General features: G+C 43.2%; 3 protein-coding genes across 33 annotated transcripts in view; 2 read left to right on the top strand and 1 right to left on the bottom strand.

The window, feature by feature from the left end:
* nfxl1 (nuclear transcription factor, X-box binding-like 1) overlaps nucleotides 1-14,700 on the top strand; it is a 20,074-nt gene extending 5,374 nt beyond the window's left edge. The window contains exons 10-25 of the mRNA XM_051415847.1: nucleotides 2,155-2,252; nucleotides 2,842-2,956; nucleotides 3,080-3,204; nucleotides 3,278-3,400; nucleotides 3,871-3,961; nucleotides 6,739-6,859; nucleotides 6,939-7,095; nucleotides 8,076-8,167; nucleotides 9,929-9,950; nucleotides 10,327-10,449; nucleotides 10,939-11,093; nucleotides 11,249-11,318; nucleotides 12,663-12,767; nucleotides 13,065-13,142; nucleotides 13,287-13,340; nucleotides 13,729-14,700. Coding sequence (XP_051271807.1) covers nucleotides 2,155-2,252; nucleotides 2,842-2,956; nucleotides 3,080-3,204; nucleotides 3,278-3,400; nucleotides 3,871-3,961; nucleotides 6,739-6,859; nucleotides 6,939-7,095; nucleotides 8,076-8,167; nucleotides 9,929-9,950; nucleotides 10,327-10,449; nucleotides 10,939-11,093; nucleotides 11,249-11,318; nucleotides 12,663-12,767; nucleotides 13,065-13,142; nucleotides 13,287-13,340; nucleotides 13,729-13,923 — 1,724 coding nt within the window. The 3' untranslated portion in view covers nucleotides 13,924-14,700. The remainder of the gene's footprint in view (nucleotides 1-2,154; nucleotides 2,253-2,841; nucleotides 2,957-3,079; nucleotides 3,205-3,277; nucleotides 3,401-3,870; nucleotides 3,962-6,738; nucleotides 6,860-6,938; nucleotides 7,096-8,075; nucleotides 8,168-9,928; nucleotides 9,951-10,326; nucleotides 10,450-10,938; nucleotides 11,094-11,248; nucleotides 11,319-12,662; nucleotides 12,768-13,064; nucleotides 13,143-13,286; nucleotides 13,341-13,728) is intronic.
* LOC127372309 (butyrophilin subfamily 1 member A1) overlaps nucleotides 1-20,000 on the bottom strand; it is a 113,110-nt gene that overhangs the window by 39,286 nt on the left and 53,824 nt on the right. For 15 of the 30 annotated variants that reach the window (XR_007886580.1, XR_007886588.1, XR_007886568.1 and 12 more), the window contains exon 3: nucleotides 13,440-13,498. The gene's annotated coding sequence lies outside the window, so the exon portion shown is untranslated. Of the gene's footprint in view, nucleotides 1-13,439; nucleotides 13,660-20,000 lie in introns of all 30 variants that reach the window. The other 15 variants (XR_007886582.1, XR_007886575.1, XR_007886578.1 and 12 more) reach the window with 2 other exon arrangements.
* The window catches only part of corin (corin, serine peptidase), a 22,622-nt gene continuing 19,745 nt past the window's right edge, over nucleotides 17,124-20,000 (top strand). For both annotated transcript variants that reach the window (XM_051415846.1, XM_051415845.1), the window contains exon 1: nucleotides 17,124-17,285. In XM_051415846.1, the coding sequence (XP_051271806.1) occupies nucleotides 17,223-17,285 (63 nt within the window). In that variant the 5' untranslated portion in view covers nucleotides 17,124-17,222. The remainder of the gene's footprint in view (nucleotides 17,286-20,000) is intronic.

Genomic DNA, 20,000 nt, shown 5'->3' with positions numbered 1-20,000 from the left:
CACACACACACACACACACACACACACACCTGTACACAGCCCTGTCACACAGGTATACATACACACACACACACACACACACACACACACACCTGTACACAGCCCTGTCACACAGGTACACACACACACACACAAACACACACACCTGTACACAGCCGTGTCACACAGGTACACACACACACACACACACACACACACACACACACACACACCCCTGTACACAGCCCTGTCACACAGGTACACACACACACACACACACACACACACACACACCTGTACACAGCCCTGTCACACAGGTATACATACACACACACACACACACACACACACACACACACCTGTACACAGCCCTGTCACACAGGTACACACACACACACACACACACACCTGTACACAGCCGTGTCACACAGGTACACACACACACACACACACACACACACACACACACACACACCCTGTACTCTCTGCTAACAATCCCACAATGCAACACATATTATGGAAGTGGAGCTGACTGTGATGAGTCAGTGACACTGTGGCTGTGTCTCTTTCACTACTTGAACACTTCAAACACTCAGTTGTAAGTATATAGTGGAGATAACAGACAGTCAGTATATAGTGGAGATAACAGACAGTCAGTATATAGTGGAGATAACAGACAGTCAGTATATAGTGGAGATAACAGACAGTCAGTATAGTGGAGATAACAGACAGTCAGTATAGTGGAGATAACAGACAGTCAGTATAGTGGAGATAACAGACGGTCAGTATATAGTGGAGATAACAGACGGTCAGTATAGTGGAGATAACAGACAGTCAGTATAGTGGAGATAACAGACAGTCAGTATATAGTGGAGATAACAGACGGTCAGTATATAGTGGAGATAACAGACAGTCAGTATAGTGGAGATAACAGACAGTCAGTATATAGTGGAGATAACAGACAGTCAGTATATAGTGGAGATAACAGACAGTCAGTATATAGTGGAGATAACAGACGGTCAGTATATAGTGGAGATAACAGACAGTCAGTATATAGTGGAGATAACAGACGGTCAGTATATAGTGGAGATAACAGACGGTCAGTATATAGTGGAGATAACAGACGGTCAGTATATAGTGGAGATAACAGACAGTCAGTATATAGTGGAGATAACAGACAGTCAGTATATAGTGGAGATAACAGACAGTCAGTATATAGTGGAGATAACAGACAGTCAGTATATAGTGGAGATAACAGACAGTCAGTATATAGTGGAGATAACAGACAGTCAGTATATAGTGGAGATAACAGACAGTCAGTATAGTGGAGATAACAGACAGTCAGTATATAGTGGAGATAACAGACAGTCAGTATAGTGGAGATAACAGACAGTCAGTATATAGTGGAGATAACAGACGGTCAGTATATAGTGGAGATAACAGACAGTCAGTATAGTGGAGATAACAGACAGTCAGTATATAGTGGAGATAACAGACAGTCAGTATAGTGGAGATAACAGACAGTCAGTATAGTGGAGATAACAGACAGTCAGTATAGTGGAGATAACAGACGGTCAGTATATAGTGGAGATAACAGACAGTCAGTATAGTGAACAACAGTCAGTATAGTGGAGATAACAGACAGTCAGTATAGTGGAGATAACAGACAGTCAGTATATGTGGAGATAACAGACAGTCAGTATATAGTGGAGATAACAGACAGTCAGTATAGTGGAGATAACAGACAGTCAGTATATAGTGGAGATAACAGACAGTCAGTATAGTGGACGAGTACGTTATAAATGAACTCTATTGTATAACTGTAAGTAATTCGTCATTTCCATTAAGTAACATCAGAGTTCCTTTTGGTACAACACTAACCATCGACAGTGGCACTACGGCAGGAAGTGGTCGGTGCACATTAGCAGTGTACTGACGGAAGTATGCGGAATGAGACACAGCCAGGGTGATGAGTCCGTGTGTGAGTGTGTGTGTGAGTCCGTGTGGGAGTGTGTGTGAGGTGTGTGAGTCCGTGTGTGAGTGTGTGTGTGTGTGTGGTGTGTGTGTGAGTGTGTGGAGTGTGTGTGTGAGTGTGTGAGTGTGTGTGGGAGTGGAGGAGGCGAACTGAGGACGTCCAACATGGCCGACAGTAACTCCCGTTTGTGTTCCCGTCAGAGTGTTCTCCCTGTCCCCGAGTCAGCGTTCAGAGGTGTGTGTGTGGTCGAGAGACGGCAGAGAGACCCTGCGCCAGCCCTCAGTGGAACTGTCAGCAGGTACACATACACAGTGATACTGTAATAATTATGTAATAACACTGTAATAATGATGTAATAACACTGTAATAATGACGTAATAACACTGTAATAATGATGTAATAACACTGTAATAATGATGTAATAACACTGTAATAATGACGTAATAACACTGTAATAATGATGTAATAACACTGTAATAATGATGTAATAATGATGTAATAATGATGTAATAACACTGTAATAATGATGTAATAATGATGTAATAACACTGTAATAATGATGTAATAACACTAATAATGATGTAATAACACTGTAATAATACAGTGTCACTGACTGCTGAGCTGCTTTATACTCTGATGGACAGTCAGCAGGAGTTAATACTGACTCAATATCGGTTTCATTATTGATTGATCTGTTAATTATTATTGTAAATATTCAGTGTTGTTACAGATGTAAACACTTCACTTATTGGATGCATAAAATACTGAAAACACGTTTCACAGCTGCACTCATACTGAATTTTATAACTTTATAACTCTTCCTCATCATCATCCTCCTCCTCCTCCTCCTCTTCCTCCTCTTCCTCCTCTTCCTCTTCCTCCTCCAGGTATGCGGCTCTCTGCTCTCCTGTGGGAATCACACCTGTGAGGTTGTGTGTCACGATGGAGTTTGTCCCCCGTGTCCTCGCTCCGTCAGCAGATCCTGTCCCTGCGGCAAGACCAGTGAGCGCGCGCACACACACACACACACACACACACACACACACACACACACACACACACACACACACACACCTGTCTCACTCTCTGCTGCTATTTTCTAAATGTCACTGTGTGTGTGTATAGAGTCGTCTTTGCCGTGCACAGAGGAAGTGTCACCGTGCGGCGACACGTGCGACCGTCGTCTGTCGTGTGGGAAACACACCTGTTCAATGAGATGTCACAGAGGGAGCTGTGAGACCTGCAGACAGGTGACACACACACACACACACACACACACACACACACACACACACACTGACTCTCTGTATGTGTGTGTGTCAGGAGGTGGAGAAGGAGTGCAGGTGTGGTAAATACAGGAAGTTTATGCCGTGTCATAAAGAATACCTGTGTGACTCCAAATGTCCAAAAACCAGAAGCTGCCAGAGACACCAGTGCAGGAGGAAGGTGAGTGCATCATCTTCATCATCAATACATTCGTACCAGTCAGTTTATTGATCCATCAGTTAGTCAGTGTCAGAAAACACTGATTCATTTGATCTGAACTCCAGATCCTCACAGTAAAGACAGTCCGACTGATTACTCTCATCATTGATTATCACAGCCGCCGTCAGTCTGTATAAACAGCCCACGCTCTCCATTCATTGTCTATGTGAGCAGCAATGCATTCTGGTAGTTTAAAGAGACACTAACACACGCGTGGAGCGACGGTTCCTCGCCGCTCTCCTTATCTTCCTCGCTGAGACGACAGCGTGCAGATTTGTGGATGTCGCTGTGTAAATGTCAGAGCGATGGCGTCTAATCCGACGGTAATCTGATCGTTAAAGGTTGGCGGCGACAGCGCGGCTCTTATCGTCTCCGTGGCGTTAACCATCTTCATCCTCCTGTTTAAACTCCCACCCTGCCTTGTGTTACAGTGTTGCCCTGGTAACTGCCCTCCGTGCGACCAGAGCTGTGGTCGGACTCTGGGGTGTCGCAACCACAAGTGTCCCTCCGGCTGTCACCAAGGTAACGCACGCACACACACACACACACACACACACACACACACACACAGTCCTGTACGCGATGCGAGATTTAACCGTCTCTGAAAATGTCACGTTATTTATTTCAGGGTCGATACAGATACCGATTATTGGTAATCAAGGAAACCGATAAGCCAACATCTTGGTGTCAGAATTCAGAATAAGTGAGTTCCTGTGGGCGGGGCTACAGACGGAGAGAGAGGCGGCGGCATCACAGCCAAAATATCAAACCCTTAAATTATTTTATTGGCAACTGGATAAAGAAATCATGGATACAGATAATTGGAATAATGCTGATAATCGATCGTATTTTGTTTTTCCTTTATTAGTGTTTCTACCGGGGGGGTCAGTAAGTTGTTATTTTATTCTCTTTTGGTATAGTGTGGAGCAGTAGCAGTATTTTATTTTGAAAATCCACCCTATTCTCTGCTCCGTTTCTGTGTCTGACTTCCTGCCGGTGCGATCTGCTCTGTGCTGTTTGACGCTGGTCGCTCGCGGCCATCGACCCGGCGTGTATTCTCCACGGAGCCGCTGTAGCTACCGTCTGTGGATGAGAGTCAAGAGGCTGACCCGGCGTCCTCACTCCCCAGAACTCCTGTAATTCTGGGCCTTTGGAGGATAATGAGAAGAACTCACACTCACTCTCTCGCTCACTGCTGGAAACATCTCATTTATTACAACGTTACAACGTTTCACAGCAGAATGACATAAAAAGTCAAATGTTTTCCAGCAGTGAGTGAGACAGTGAGTGAGACAGTGAGTGAGACAGTGTGGTGGAGTCCTTCCTCTGATGCACGTTAGTCATATTCAGGTGTTGTTTCTGTATATTTTGGGGGCTTTGGAGGAAGTAAACAGGAAGTAGGTTGCTCTGGAGTCTGTGAGTTGTCTGTTTTTGTTCCCTTCAGTCTCATTACGAGGAGCCTAATGGTCTGTTAGCAGTGAACTCATGGACGTACAGACGCTCTCACTGGATCACTGCGACACTGAAGAACACAGAACAGTGGGATTGTTCTCAGGCAGTTAGAAGGAGCTTCTTTTACTGTGGATTAATGTGGATTAATGTAGATTAATGTGGATTAATGGCTGTTTATTTGTGATGAAGATCAGAGTAATGACCTCCTTAGGAAGCGTAAATCACACTGACTCTAAAAGTGTCTGTTTTATGTCTGTCGTTCCTTGATGAGTTGTGTGTCGCTGCTGCAGCTCCATCGCTGACAAGAACACCTGTATACACCTGTCCCTCTTCACCTCACACAGTGCCCTCTCCTCTTCCTCCTCCTCCTCCTCCTCCTCCTCCTCCTCCTCATTACACACACAGCTCCCTCTGTGACAGAAAGCTTCATGTTCCATTTAAAAGTCTGAAAACATCAGCTGAGGTTATAAAACACTGCACCTGAACTTTATTGTGAAAACCACACACACACACACACACACACACACACACACACACACACACACACACACACACACACGGAGTCACATCACATCATCGTCTGTCAGACATGTTGTGATTTGTTGAGCGAGTCACAGCTGGTAGAAGGTCAAAGGTCAAACTCAGGAAAATTCTGACCCATACCACCTCCTGAAGAGTGTGTGTGTGTGTGTGTGTGTGTGTGTGTGTGTGTGTGTGTGTGTGTGTGTGTGTGTGTGTGTGTGTGTGTGTGTGTGTGTGTGTGTGTGTGTGTGTGTGTGCTGACATTTGTTACACACACACACACACACACAGATGAATGTGTGTGTTTGGGAAAATGTTGACCTCTGCTTCCTGTCAAACATCATTAATCTCTGTTATTAAAGACGTGTGTGTGTGTGTGTGTGTGTGTGTGTGTGTGTGTGTGTGTGTGTGTGTGTGCGTGTGTGTGTGTCCCTATTGTTCCCCGATCAGGCGATTAAAGGATAATTTATGCGTCCGTCTGCCTCGTGATTGGCTGAATAGATTAATGTTGATTTATTTTTGCTTCTGCCTGCTGATTGGCTGCTCTGACCTTTCAGGGCGTAACAGATAGAAGGTCGCGCCGCCGCCAACGCAGATAACAGCAGACACTGAGGCGTGTGTGTGTTTGTGTGTGTGTGTGTGTGTGTGTGTGTGTGTGTGTGTGTGTGTGTTGAAATAATCTTTTAGCTCACACAGTGTTAATTAAACAGACCGATCGGCTCTTAATGCTGCGACACTCATGAGTCTCAGCTGTTGTTGCCACGGAGAAGGAACTAGTTATTAGTATTGAGTTATTTAACAACTGAGAACCGGATCCAACATGGAGCCAAACTCCTGGTTCTACCACAGAGTGAAGCTTTTATCAGCTCACACACTCTCTATCTGCCCCTCAACACTCAGTGTGTTATGTTGATAGGACTCTTCATCAGAGCGTCAGGTGACAGAACACAGACTCTTATTCAGGGATACAGTGTTAGCAAACTGACAGGAAACACTTAACCAGGGTTGTTTACACCCCAAATCTTACATCCATGATCAGTGCGGAGCTAAACTGGGACAGCGGGCGGAGGTCAGATGAATGGTTCACAAACACTGTAGTCGAGGCTCCAAACTGGAACTATTTGGAGGAGCAATGTGAACCAGGAAGATGGTTCTTGAACCATTCAATGAATAATAATAGAGGTGGTACGCACTGTAAAAACTGAGAGAAACTCTTTGCACATTGAGAGCTGTAGATTGGAAACACACTAATAGGAGATTGTGTAAGAAAATAAAACCTCATTCAGTGTCCTTATTGAAATAACTGTGTCTCACCTGTCCCTCAGGTAGTTGTTATCCCTGTCCGGAGTCGGTGGAGGTCAGGTGTACATGTGGTTCCACCGGTTTGGCCGTCCCCTGTGGGCGAGAACGGAGCACCAAACCGCCTCGCTGCAAAGAGACCTGCAGGTACAAACCTGGGACCGCCGCCTCCCGTCAGAGCCCCCCCAGCACTGACTCTCATTAACACGTACTCTGTCTCCTGCAGGAGTCCTCCATCCTGCCACCACCCGACCAGAGAGACCCACCGGTGCCACCCCGGGCCCTGCCCCCCCTGCAGACAGCCCTGCCTGCTGCGGCTGCCCGGCTGCAGCCACACCTGCCCGCAGCCCTGCCACGACCTGGTGCTGGTCAAGTCCCAACAGGTACGTAGCCAGCAGCTGTTAGCTTAGCTTAGCATAAAGATTGGAAACAGGGAACAACATCCACCTACCAGCTGCTCCAAAGCCAAAGTTAGTGAACGCTGCGCTGTGCTTAAAAGTAGCAGGTAAATACAGTCGGCTGGATAAATTAACCAAAGAAACAAGAGATGGAAGAGGGTAGTTGCAGCAAATTAGTCTGTTCATCTCAGAATAAATCGAGCTCCACCGATCCACCGTGAGGCAGACACCTGGAAATGTATTGAAAATGACCAAATATCTTATAAGAAATAATCTCTGTTGTCCTAAAATTATATTTATGTCTTATAGCCCCTCACTCAGGTTGCTTATATAAACCTGAGGGTGTTTATTGTTTCAAACTCTGTTTGTAGAATAAAAAAATGATTTATTTATTGTTGGTGGTAGATAAATACACAGCGATGCACTTTCACCGTCTACTTCTAAAAGGTTTTTCTGTGAAATTAAATACTTAATTTACTTTACTTACAGGCTGTGGTCACATTAATGTGACGGTCAGAGGGAATGTATAGGATGTATAGGAAATATAGGAATAAAACTGGGGTTAAATGGGTCAATACTGGACCTCCTGGTTACATAACTGTCCTGTATAGTCAAGAAAAACTCCTGGAAAATGATTTATTAAAAAGAGTGGGAGCCCTGCATCAATAATTATAATCCATTAATATAATTTTGAGATTTTTTTTTTACTTGAATAAAATGATGTGAGTTCTTCCTCCCTGTTGCTTTAACACGAAGGATGTTTGTGGCACAAAGAGTAGAAATTATAAAAAGACTCCATCTGTGTCATCAGTTATATAAAGTGATGTTTCCTGTTTCCTATCAGAGTAATGATGCTGATGTTTGGAGAACCTCTGCATGTTTTCTTAATGTGTGTGTGTGTGTGTGTGTGTGTGTGTGTGTGTGTGTGTGTGTGTGTGTGTGTGTGTGTGTGTGTGTGTGTTTAGGTGCAGCTGGCGGGTCCGTGGGAGCAGCCGTCTGAACCAGCCTTTGTGAAGAAAGCTCTGCCCTGTCCGCCATGTCAAGTACCGATACCAACGTAGGTCAAACACACATTATTGGAACAGAATTACCTTTTAATTAATGTTCTCTTTAAAACCAAATGCAGGTCTGGTTGAAACCACCTAATATTACAATAATTCCTAATAATTCACCAATAATTCAGCCAATTTCCCCTTTGAGCTTCCTAACTAGATACAGTTAGACTATAGATCCATAGACCCAAGTTCTTGTGCGAGGGAACCCTGTCAATGGATTTAAACAGCATCAGTTAACTGTTAGCGAGCTTTAGAGAATAGTTTGTAAGGAAATAAAGTCTGAAGCTCTTTAACTGCCTGTGCTACAGCGAGAGCATGGGTATAAATTACACTGTCATCAGCGTAGAAGTGTGTTTTTGCTTCAATGTTTTTACATAAGTAATTTAAAAACAGGATAAAATAGACCCCAGACTGGAACCCTGATAAATATCAAACACTTCCTGCGGTATTTTCACATTAAAAGCCTGCCAGTTAACGGAGGGCTGGATGGATATTATGCAGGAAGTGTTGAGTTTAACAAAAACAGTATTAGAGGGTTTACTTCTGGTTTAGTGAGTTTCTGGATATTTCATATTATCTTCAGAACAACACAATAACTGCAGGAGGTTTGTGTAAAAGGAGTGATTTGATGAATTTTGAGCAGATTATTTCCTGTGAATATTAATCAGACATTAGTTTGCCTGATTTTAACAATCATACAGACTTAATTGGCCTCTTTCTTAATAAATTAAGCGTTTTCTTCTCATTGTTCTATTATCTCTTTGGTTGTTTTAATGCTTGTGTTCAGGTCCTGTTTATAATAATCTAAAAAGAACAATTTCATTTAGTTTTCTTCACATAAAGGAATGAAGAGATATTGGCCTACTGTGTGTAGTTTTCTTACCCCCAGATTGGGAACCACTGTTAGAGGTCACACAATATTAGACTATTTAATATTATTATATTTCCCATCAGACTTTATTTACTGCACTTGTGATTAAGTGACATTAAAGTAGAGGTTAAATGTTAATATATTAGTATGAGTATGAACAGCCTGCAGATATACACACAGGGGGATAGAAACAGAGGAGGTCTGAGTCTCAGTGTGTGTTCGAAACATTAAAACAATTGTTCTCTGTTTTCACCATGTGGTACCCAGACACCCAATAACACACACACACACACACACACACACATTCCTGGGTACTTTGGTCTGTCATGGATCATTAGAGCTGAGATTAAAAAACACTCTGCATGCTGTGTGTGTGTGTGTGTGTGTGTGTGTGGATTACATTGTGTTTGCCAGCTGCCTGTAGCTCTGTGACGCAGTGTATGTGTTGATGTTGAGAATATTCGGGCCAAAAGCCACAAACAGGGCCGACACCGAGTGTGTGTGTGTGTGTGTGTGTGTGTGTGTGTGTGTGTGTGTGTGTGTGTGGCCTCAGTGTTCAGCATTCGTTCATATATTAGCTTAATATTCAGTTTATAAATATATATGTGTACAAGAGATGCTGTAGTGGGAGCAAATGTGAGCTTTTATTGTGAAGAAACAGGAGTAACACTTGTTTGTTTCCTCAATGAGCACTTTGGTAAAGAGGCTGTGATTAATGGAAGTTAATGGAAAACCTCAAAAATGTAAAAAGAATAAAAGGAATTAAATGAATAAATTCAATATAATAAACTGGCATGAAGCAGCATTAAGAGTACATGGAGTCGATGATGATTAAACTGAGTTAATGTGACAGAATAAAAGTGAACATTTAGTCTTCCTGTTTGTGTTTCAGAGCCTGTTTTGGGGAACATGAGGTAAGAACCGATCAGTTTACTCCCTGATTGTCACCATTTACACACTAACTTCATGTATCTGCCTCAGTTTTTAGATTTATCACTTCCTCCCCTCTTTATCTGGAGACCTCTCTCCCTCCCTCCCTCCCTCCTCTCCTTGCTGTTTTCTTTTCAAACCTCGTCCATTATTAGTTTGTCCTTCTGACCTCCTCCTCATTCACTCTTTCTATCTCTCTCTCTTTGTCCTTCTCTGTCTCTGTCTCATATAATTCCCTCCTGCGTTTCATCCCATTTCGTCGTTTGGTATTCAGCGCACTCGCTACACTCGTTCACCTTCAGACGAGGTCAAACAATACGTTTAAAGATGTCTGTACTCCGTCTGTCTGTCCGTGATCAGGTCAGCCCGGTGCCGTGTCATCGTCGGGGGCGGTTCTCCTGTACGCGACCTTGTGGACGACCTTTGACCTGCGGAAACCACGACTGCAGCAGGGAGTGCCACCTGGTTACCAACGGCAACAAGGTGAAGACACACCCAGTGTTTGTAGTTGTAGCGCCCCCTGATGGTAGGTTGCAGGTCCTTATATGGACGTATCCTGTGAGTGTTGTGATGATCAGCCCAATGATTTATATCGAGTTATGTTTCAAGACACGCCCCCTTTGAATCTCATTGATCAATATCTTGAAAACTGAATCAGATATCAATATATAAGCCTTACGCAACTATTGATCAGTTCTATCCAACGATGATCAGCAAGTGATTTGGAAACAATCTGAGCTGTGGTTTCAGAGGAGATGGCGAAAATGTTTCAGTTTGTGTGAGGGGGCGTGGCCTTTAACTGCAGCGCCACCATCTGGTCGATTGCTCATTATGTCCTGTTATTGTTTGGTTTTCCACAGTTTGAGACGATTGAGACAATCTGTAGTTTGACGTGATGAGCTGACCAATCCAATCTCTCTCTCTCTCTCTCTCTCTCTCTCTCTCTCTCTCTCTCTCTCTCTCTCTCTGCAGTGCGAGGTGTGCGACGAGGCCTGCTCTAAGCCCCGCCCCCCCGGCTGCCCCCACACCTGCTCCCGCCCCTGTCACCCCGGCGGCTGCCCCCCCTGCAGCCAGATGGTCCGCCAGCGCTGCCACTGCAAGATCAGCATGCTCTACGTGGAGTGCACGTCAGTACACTTTAAACAGATCACTGTACTGTTATTGGTCCAATAACTGATCACAGAGTATTGATTACAGAGTGACAGTCAGTGAGTGAAACAGCGAGACGCAGTGTTTAAAGTTTATTCTTGGATATGAAACCATGATGTGAATGTGTCTGCAGGAAGTTGACGGCCGCTGATGATCAGACGAAGCAGCAGCTGGGCTCCTGCCACAACCAGTGTCCTAAAGAGGTGAACACACACTCTGGGCCCCAGTGCACCATGGGACTTTATCAGACTCTGGAAGGGGAGTCACCTGCCTCCCATTACTGTGTGTGTGTGTGTGTGTGTGTGTGTGTGTGTGTGTGTGTGTGTGTGTGTGTGTGTGTGTGTGAGAGAGAGAGAGAGAGAGAAAGAGAGAGAGTGTGTGTGTTCCTTTTCTTCTTCTGTTTTTCTTCCTTCAAAATCAATGATCAATAATTGTCAGTGTCGTTGCAGCAGAAATACAATACCACCCATTGGTCTCTCTCTCTTTCCAATAATCAATTTAGCTCTGTGGCGCCAGACGACACACGCACACACACAGAGAGAGACACACACACACACACGCGCGCACACAGAGACACACACACACACACACCCACACAGAGAGAGACACACACACGCGCACACACACACACGCACACACAGAGAGACACACACACACGCGCACACAGAGACACACACACGCGCACACACACACACGCACACACAGAGAGAGACACACACACACACACACACACAGAGACACACACACACACACACACACACACAGAGTCTGTGTGTTTCACTTTCACCTGGGAGTGATTTAGCTTTTTCATTCTGTCACTTACTGGCACTGACACACACACACACACACACACACACACACACACACACACTAATGTTTGAAGTGTGTGTGTGTTTCTGACTTAGGTTACCTTCAGGGACACACTGAGTGTTTGAGTAATTTTTCAGGAAATGAATTGAAGTTTATGTGAGGTCCCCGAAAGTCACATAAGTATACGTGTGTGTGTCAGAATACTGTTTTCCTAGAGCCTCCACACACACACACACACACACACACACACACAACACACAACACACACACACACACACGGTTAGAATAACAAACACACACCCTGGCTGCAGTATTGGTATGTTTATGCACACACACACACACACACACACTGAGGCTGCAGTGATTTGTGCTGCTGAGATATATTTGAGTTCAATAAGATGTTTGATATTAATAATAGTGAAAGTAAAACTACAGACGATGTTCAGAGCTGCTGTTGGAAGTGATTATAATGAACCAGAATAATAATAATGATAACCAATAATAATCAATAACGTGCCTGTGGACTGAGATGTATGTTTTTGTATCGGGACCTGGTGCAGCTGATCCATTTTATTGGTGATTATATTGATCAGGTAAATCGATCAGAGGTGATTCCTGCTTCCAGCTGCAGACTGAACGTTGAGAGAAACACATTGGTTCCTCTAATGTGTGTGTGTGTGTGTGTGTGTGTGTGTGTGTGTGTGTGTGTGTGTGTGTGTGTGTGTGTGTGTGTGTAGCTGAGCTGTGGTCATCGCTGTAAGCAGGTGTGTCATCCAGGAGTGTGTGAGGAGAAATGTCAACAGAAGGTGAAGCTCAGATGTCCCTGCAAGAGGATCAAGAAGGTAAACACACACACACACACACACACCTACACACACACACACACACACATTCTCACACACACACACACACACACACACTCTGACCTCAGTAATAAACACACACTGAGAGCTTCATACAGACAGATGCTGTCAGATTACATTAGATTAATACAATGTGTCCGAACAGCCGATCCTTCACTTTCACTTTAACTGTACACAGCTGGAGTCGGCCATCTTTCATAAACATCTGTAAGGTTTATTTATCTGTGTGTGTGTGTGTGTGTGTGTGTGTGTGTGTGTGTGTGTGTGTGTGTGCAGGAGTTTCCGTGCTCTCTGTCTGATCAGTACGTTCAGTGTGACGAGGCCTGCAGAGACCAGCAGAAGAAAGTCAGCCAGGTACACAAACAGACACACACCTGTACAGCTGCTGAGAGTCACACCTGGATACACAATGACCTCTGTGTGTGTGTGTGTGTGTGTGTGTGTGTGTGTGTGTGTGTGTGTGTGTGTGTGTGTGTGTGTGTGTGTGTGTGTATTCAGCTGAAGGACGCGCAGCAGAGAGCAGCTCAGGAGGAGGAGCAGAAGAAACTTCAGGTCAGTGTGACACTTATTGCTGTTAATGAGATCAATTACTAATAACGGTGATTAATAATGGACACAGACACACTCACTGACTGTCTGTCATTAACTAACCTGTGAGGAAGAGTTGGACACAGACACACTCACTGACTGTCTGTCTGTCATTAACTAACCTGTGAGGAAGAGTTGGACACAGACACACTCACTGACTGTCATTAACTAACCTGTGAGGAAGAGTTGGACACAGACACTCTCACTGACTGTCTGTCATTAACTAACCTGTGAGGAAGAGTTGGACACAGACACACTCACTGACTGTCTGTCATTAACTAACCTGTGAGGAAGAGTTGGACACACACACACTCACTGACTGTCTGTCATTAACTAACCGCTGTGTGTTCAGGAGGAGCTCGAGGCGTTCGAGAAGCGTCAGCAGCGAGGAGGGAGGAGGAACAAGAAGCGGGGGAGGAAGGAGGAGGTGGACGACGAGGCGGGGAGGGCGGCGAGGTGGTGGAGGAGGTGCGCCGCCTTCGTCCTCGTGCCGCTGGGTGGAGCTCTGCTGTCGGCCGCCGCCTACTACCTCCTGAACACGCCCTGAACTCACGTTAATACGAACACGTTCTCTCACAGCCACGAGTTCAATTTAATTCTGTCGTCTTATTTCAAGTTTTTGTTTTCTGATTTATTCTCGATTGTTTCTGTAATTTAAATTTAATTCTCGATTGTTTTTGTTGTTTTTTTTCGAGGTAGAAGTAGTTTTAGTTTCTTCCTGCTGGAAGTTCGACGGTTGATCTGAGTTTCTGTACCGATGCTAAAAAACAAGACGTAAAACTTTATTTTAAAACATTTTTAAATCGAACAATAAAATGAAGTCAACGGTGTTAATTTTCTGAACTGGAGCTGCAACAGAGGTTTAATTTCATTATTGATTATTCAGTTATTGGAGTCGTTTATCCAATAAAACATTACGTTGTTAGAATTTATTAAAAACTGATGATTATTTTTTCAGTTTGGACAAAATTCACAATAAATATCATCAAATGTTTTATCTTGTACGAAGTGAAAGTCGTGAATTCTCTCATTTGAGTAACTGAAACCATCACGTTCTGTATTTTCTGTTGATTGACGAATAATGGACCAATCGTTGCAGCTCGAGTCTGAACACAAGTTTTAAAAGCTTCATCAGAAACCGACAGCAGTGAGTAAATAACTGATACATCTTCAGTAACTGAAGCTAAAGCTGAGTGAACGAGAACATCTTCTCCTGTATTTAAATAAATGAAATCAGATTTGACTGTTGGCTCAACTGGAAACATGAACGAGTAAAATCTGAATTGTTTGTGTGCAGCAGAAACAATAAACAACATAAAAAACATCTGTTATGTTTTTGGGGATATATTTTATTTCAGAGGAGTTTTTCTAATGTTTGGCCGACAAAGAACTATTCCAGAGAGTAAATGTGCTGAACGACTTTATTGTGAATAAAGTTTATTTGATTAATAGTTTGATTAATTTCAACAAATATATATGAGTCACTAGTTCCATCTGAAAACTAATGTTAGCAAATCACTGGTTAACTAATGCCTGATGTAGTTAGCTAACATTTAGCTGACATTAGCTCAGTACTTCTCAAATAGTGGGGCACACCTCCCTGGGGGGGCAGTGAGGTGTCGGGACTGACGGAGGAAGAGAGATGGAGGAGTTTCTGACAGGAGTAAAAAGAAAAACGGAGGAGACGTCAGAGGCAAGAACAGAAAGTGACGGTAACCGGCAGAAACCTAATGAGAGCAGGAAATACGACGAACCCTACGCAGCCCTGGGTTTACTGTGAATACGACCTTAAATAAGACCTTAAACTCTGGCAGCGGACAGCATGAAAGCAAACACCTGGAGACCTTACACCCAGCTCTGTCAATAAGCCACTGGACTTTCTGCATCAGATACTCGATGAGTATCTCCAACAGGCCGGTCATTCAGTGAGCGCGGCATCAGTAAATAAAAACACACCGTTAGCCTCGGACAAACACCGCCACATCACAAGGTGCAAAAAACCATCACACAACAGCAGAGGAGCGAATACTCCGGCAGCATTGGACATGGTCACAATCATAGGTGAGGAAAGAGACACTGAATACTGTCCCTCTGTCCAATGACACGATCAGGAGACGTATATCTGACATTATAGACGACCTCCAAGAACAACTCACAGAACATCTGACAGACAAACGTTAAATAGAAACAATGTTGTTGCAAATTTTACACAAAAAAAACCCAAATGTTAAAAAGTCATCTAAGTTAGTTTAAAGTTGCTGCAGATGTTATCTCAGCTCATTTTATTAATCCAGTTTGATAATCAGGTGATTGTATGCAGAATGCTGGTGCCAGCAACTCATACAGTGGTTTGTACAGATAGATAAATAAATATGATCAGGTTCTCAATAGTATTCAAATTCAGGGGGGGCGTGAAAAAAATTCTGTCCTCTAGGGGGGGCATGACAAAATAATTGAGAACCACTGCATTAGCTGAACTTAAGATCTGACTTTTAAATACTCTAAGATCTGACTCTTTAAGATCTGACTCTTTAAGATCTGACTCTTTAAGATCTGACTCTTTAAGATCTGACTCTAAGATCTGACTCTTTAAGATCTGACTCTAAGATCTGACTCTTTAAGATCTGACTCTTTAAGATCTGACTCTGACTCTAACTAATGAATCTAATGATTGACGGGTGAATGTGGTATTATTGGTTGGATTTTGCCGTTTTGTTGCCACGCGTTGTTTAAATATAGTAACTTTATAACTGTGAGTTATAAATGAGAGTTTAAAGGGTTAAAATAACATTTTATTGAACAAACAAAATGTCCCCACTTTTCAAAATGTCCCCACTTTGAGAGTCCAAACTCGACCTGGTCCTCACAAAGACATAGAAACATAAAAACACACCTTGTGGGGAAGTTGTGTGTTTTGGGATTTAACACACAGGCACGAGGCTCATGTCCCAGCATGCACTTGGTGGTGAATTGTGTTTAAATCCCTCGTTAAGGCGATCACGTGCAGACAACCTGAGCAGTGTTAGAGGGGGGGAGGGAGGGAGGGTGAGAGGGAGGGGAGAGAGGGGGAGGGAGGGAGGGAGGGAGGGTGAGGGGGAGGGGAGGGAGAGAGAGAGAGAGAGGGTGAGGGAGGGAGAGAGAGAGAGAGAGAGAGGGGAGGGAGGGAGGAAGAGAGAGAGAGGGAGAGGGAGGGAGGAAGAGAGAGAGGGGTGAGGGAGGGAGGGAGAGAGGAGGAGAGAGAGAGAGAGAGGGTGAGGGGGAGGGAGGGGAGGGAGAGAGGGTGAGGGGGAGGGAGGGAGAGAGGGAGAGGGAGAGGGGAGGAGAGGGGGAAGGGAGGGAGAGAGGGGGGAGAGGGGGAGGGAGGGAGGGAGGGGAGGGAGGGAGAGAGAGAGAGAGGGGGAGAGGGAGGGAGGGAGGGAGAGAGAGGGAGAGGGAGGGAGAGAGGGAGAGGGAGGGAGGGAGGGAGGGGAGAGAGAGAGAGAGAGGGTGAGGGAGGGAGAGAGAGACAGAGAGAGAGAGAGAGAGAGAGAGGGGAGGGGAGGAAGAGAGAGAGAGAGGGAGAGGGAGGGAGGGAGAGAGAGAGAGAGAGAGACAGAGAGAGAGAGAGAGGGTGGGAGAGAGAGAGGTGAGGGAGAGAGAGAGAGAGAGAGAGAGGGTGGGAGAGAGAGAAGGTGAGGAAGAGAGAGAGAGAGACAGAAAGAGAGAGAGAGTGAGTGAGGGAGAGGGGAGGGAGAGAGGGGGGGGGGGGCGGAGCCAGCGTGTCTCGTGCTCGGTTAGTTAGCGGAGCTGCTCGCGGGCAGCAGGCAGAGGGATGGTCTCGCGCTCGGCGGCGGGCAGCATCAGGTCATGTTGTCCGCGCGGCTGGAGACCTGCCCGCGTGTCACCTTCAGCGGAGCGGGAACTGCGTCGGTGAGTCTCTCTCTCTCTCTCTCTCTCTCTCTCTCTCTCTCTCTCTCTCTCTCTGTTGTCCGCTGTCTGTGAAGCTCTCTCTATCTTCCCTCTGTGCTACTGTCCTTGAATGCACCGCGCTGTCTCCTTGTCTGTCCTCTTCCTCTCTTTCTGTCTCAGTGCTGATGCTGTGTCTCAATCAGCCTCCGATCACTGAGCTACAACTCTTAATCAATAAGTTAGTAATCAGTGAATCCTGCTGATTGATAATGAGGGTTATTAATGGATCATTTACACACAGAACTCTTTCTGTCAGTTATTAACTGTTCTTTAACACAATCGTTCATTTCACTGTCCATTAATCCGTTTCTCACTTTATTATTTATTATTATTGTTTATAAAATATATCCATCACAGCTTTCTGTAGCTCCAGATAATGTCTTTAAATTGGGTCAAAAATACCAAATATTCACTTTATTATGATGTTCAGACAAGAATACTCTGTAAACATTCACATTTAATAAGGTTTAATCTTTAAATTATAATATATTTTAATGTTCTCGTAATGTTAATGTTTGTTTTTAAATTTGGCTCAAAACTCTTTATTTTAATTATTTTAAATAATCTCTTTAGTACTGTAAAAAATCATTCTGTGTTTTAACGACAGTGAACCTGTAATAATGCTCAAAGCTCAATAAACTAATAAACTGCACTTTAAAAAAAACGTTTAAAAAAACTATTCTGGAAATCCATATAAAATTACAGAACAAATACTTTTTTACTGTTAATGTCACAAATTTTACATGATTTTAGAAATGTATTAACATTATTAAACTTGAATTTAACAATTTGAATCTATTAAATAAATTAATGATTGTTAATCAAACCTTTAAAAACTGGATCATTCAACTCTTCTGACTTTGAAAATGTTTAATTATTGAACCCGTTGTAATGTTGGTGGATTCAGGGTCTTTTTGAATATAAGATATATATATAAGACAAAATGTCCCTTTAAGCTCTGAACTGCAGAGATGTTTAATTAATTAATAGGTAATAATCAGTAAATACAGTTCAGTGCTCTGTCTTCTTTTATGTCTCGTTACACTTAATGAATAATAGATGAGTCCTTCCAATAAAGATTAATCATTAACAGATTAAAGCAGGCAGAAAGGAAATAATCCTGTAATTGTATTAAAGAACTAATGATTATTTTCATTAATGATTCACCAGCTGATCGTTTTCTGCATTAATCAATTAATCGTTTTGCTCATAAAACGTCAGAAAATAGTGAAAAAATGTCTCGTTTTGTCTGACAAAGAGTTCAAACTCTAAAAAATACTTATTTTATTACTTTAACTAAAACGTAGACCAGAGAAACGTTGTGTTTCTGTTGCAGCTCCAATAACATTTAATACATTCAGGAAGTTTATTACAATTCTGAAAACAACAAACTGACTTCAACATAAATCCCGATGGACGCTGGCGGCTTTAAAGGTTTTGTACCTTTAATTTATATAGTTAATATATCTGTATTAATTATTCTACTGCTGATTAAAGGGAATATAATTATGCTTGAGGTTGAGTTACGAAGACTGTGAAGATTGCGTGACAGTGACTTTAGTAGTTTGGAAGGGAGTTCCTTGGAGTTTTCTTGTGGAATATAAATTGTTTTACAATGAAAATAATATTTTATTGATGCTCAGAAGTGAAGTTGTTAGTTGGTTGGACAGAAAAAGAAACTCTTATAATTGAGTATTGATCTTAAAGCTCCAGTATGTCACATTACTGTAATATAATGTTCACAGGTTCCATTAGTGTGTGAAATAAGAATCGTTGTGTGTTTCCTTAGAATGAGACTTTTTTATCTACAGAGGTTTACAGTTTGATCGTAGTTTCTCGTTTGTTACTGCGACTTAAACAAGCAAAAATTCACTGCGTCCGGCTTCTGAAATGTGAATATTTGCAGTTTTCTTTCATTTATTAGAACAAATTATTCATGTAGAAAATACATAGCAGATTAAGAGACGAATGGTAATGATGAAAGTAATTACTAGTAAATATTATTAACTGACAGCAACAGTTGGACCGATATAAAGTCAACATAAATGTTTTTGTCTTTTTTTAACTTCCATATTTTTGTGTATTTTTGGCCTTCAGAATAAAAGCATTTCTTTAAATGAGTCCCTTGCTCTAAGATGTAAATGTGTTAATTTAATCCACTAAATCTGTTTTTAAAGATTGACTTTGGAAAGCAAATGTTGTGATAAATTAAATGTAAACACAAACAAACAAACAATCAATCAATCAACAATCTGTATTTGTTGTTGTTTTTATGAGCACAGGAGAAAAAGTCTAAAAACGTCACTAACTGGAGGCGTTAATGAGTCATTATGAGTCAGTGTGTGGAGGAAGGTTGAGGAAAGCAATCAATCAATCAATGTATTGAACAGAGAGAGAGAGAGAGAGAGAGGTGGAGGAGCGAGCAGTATTTAAAGCAGAGGGGTGCTGCGTGGTGTCGAGTGTCGGCTCGTCATCATATCGCTTCAAAAATAACTTCAACAAGTGCAACGGAAACTCTGAGAGGACAGAAACACCCGCCACCCCCGCTGCTCGCCAGAAATAACCTGGAGGGGGGAAGGGGGGCGGGGCTTAAACTGGACTCAAAGGGTCAGTGTGGCGTTTCCCGACCTGAAGCCAGCACTGCTGTTACCTCCAGCTCCCCCTGAACGCGTCAGA

This window comes from Dicentrarchus labrax, unplaced genomic scaffold (genome assembly GCF_905237075.1).
Source record: "Dicentrarchus labrax unplaced genomic scaffold, dlabrax2021, whole genome shotgun sequence".
NCBI classification, from domain to species: domain Eukaryota; kingdom Metazoa; phylum Chordata; class Actinopteri; family Moronidae; genus Dicentrarchus; species Dicentrarchus labrax.
This window is presented reverse-complemented; position numbering and strand designations above follow the sequence as displayed.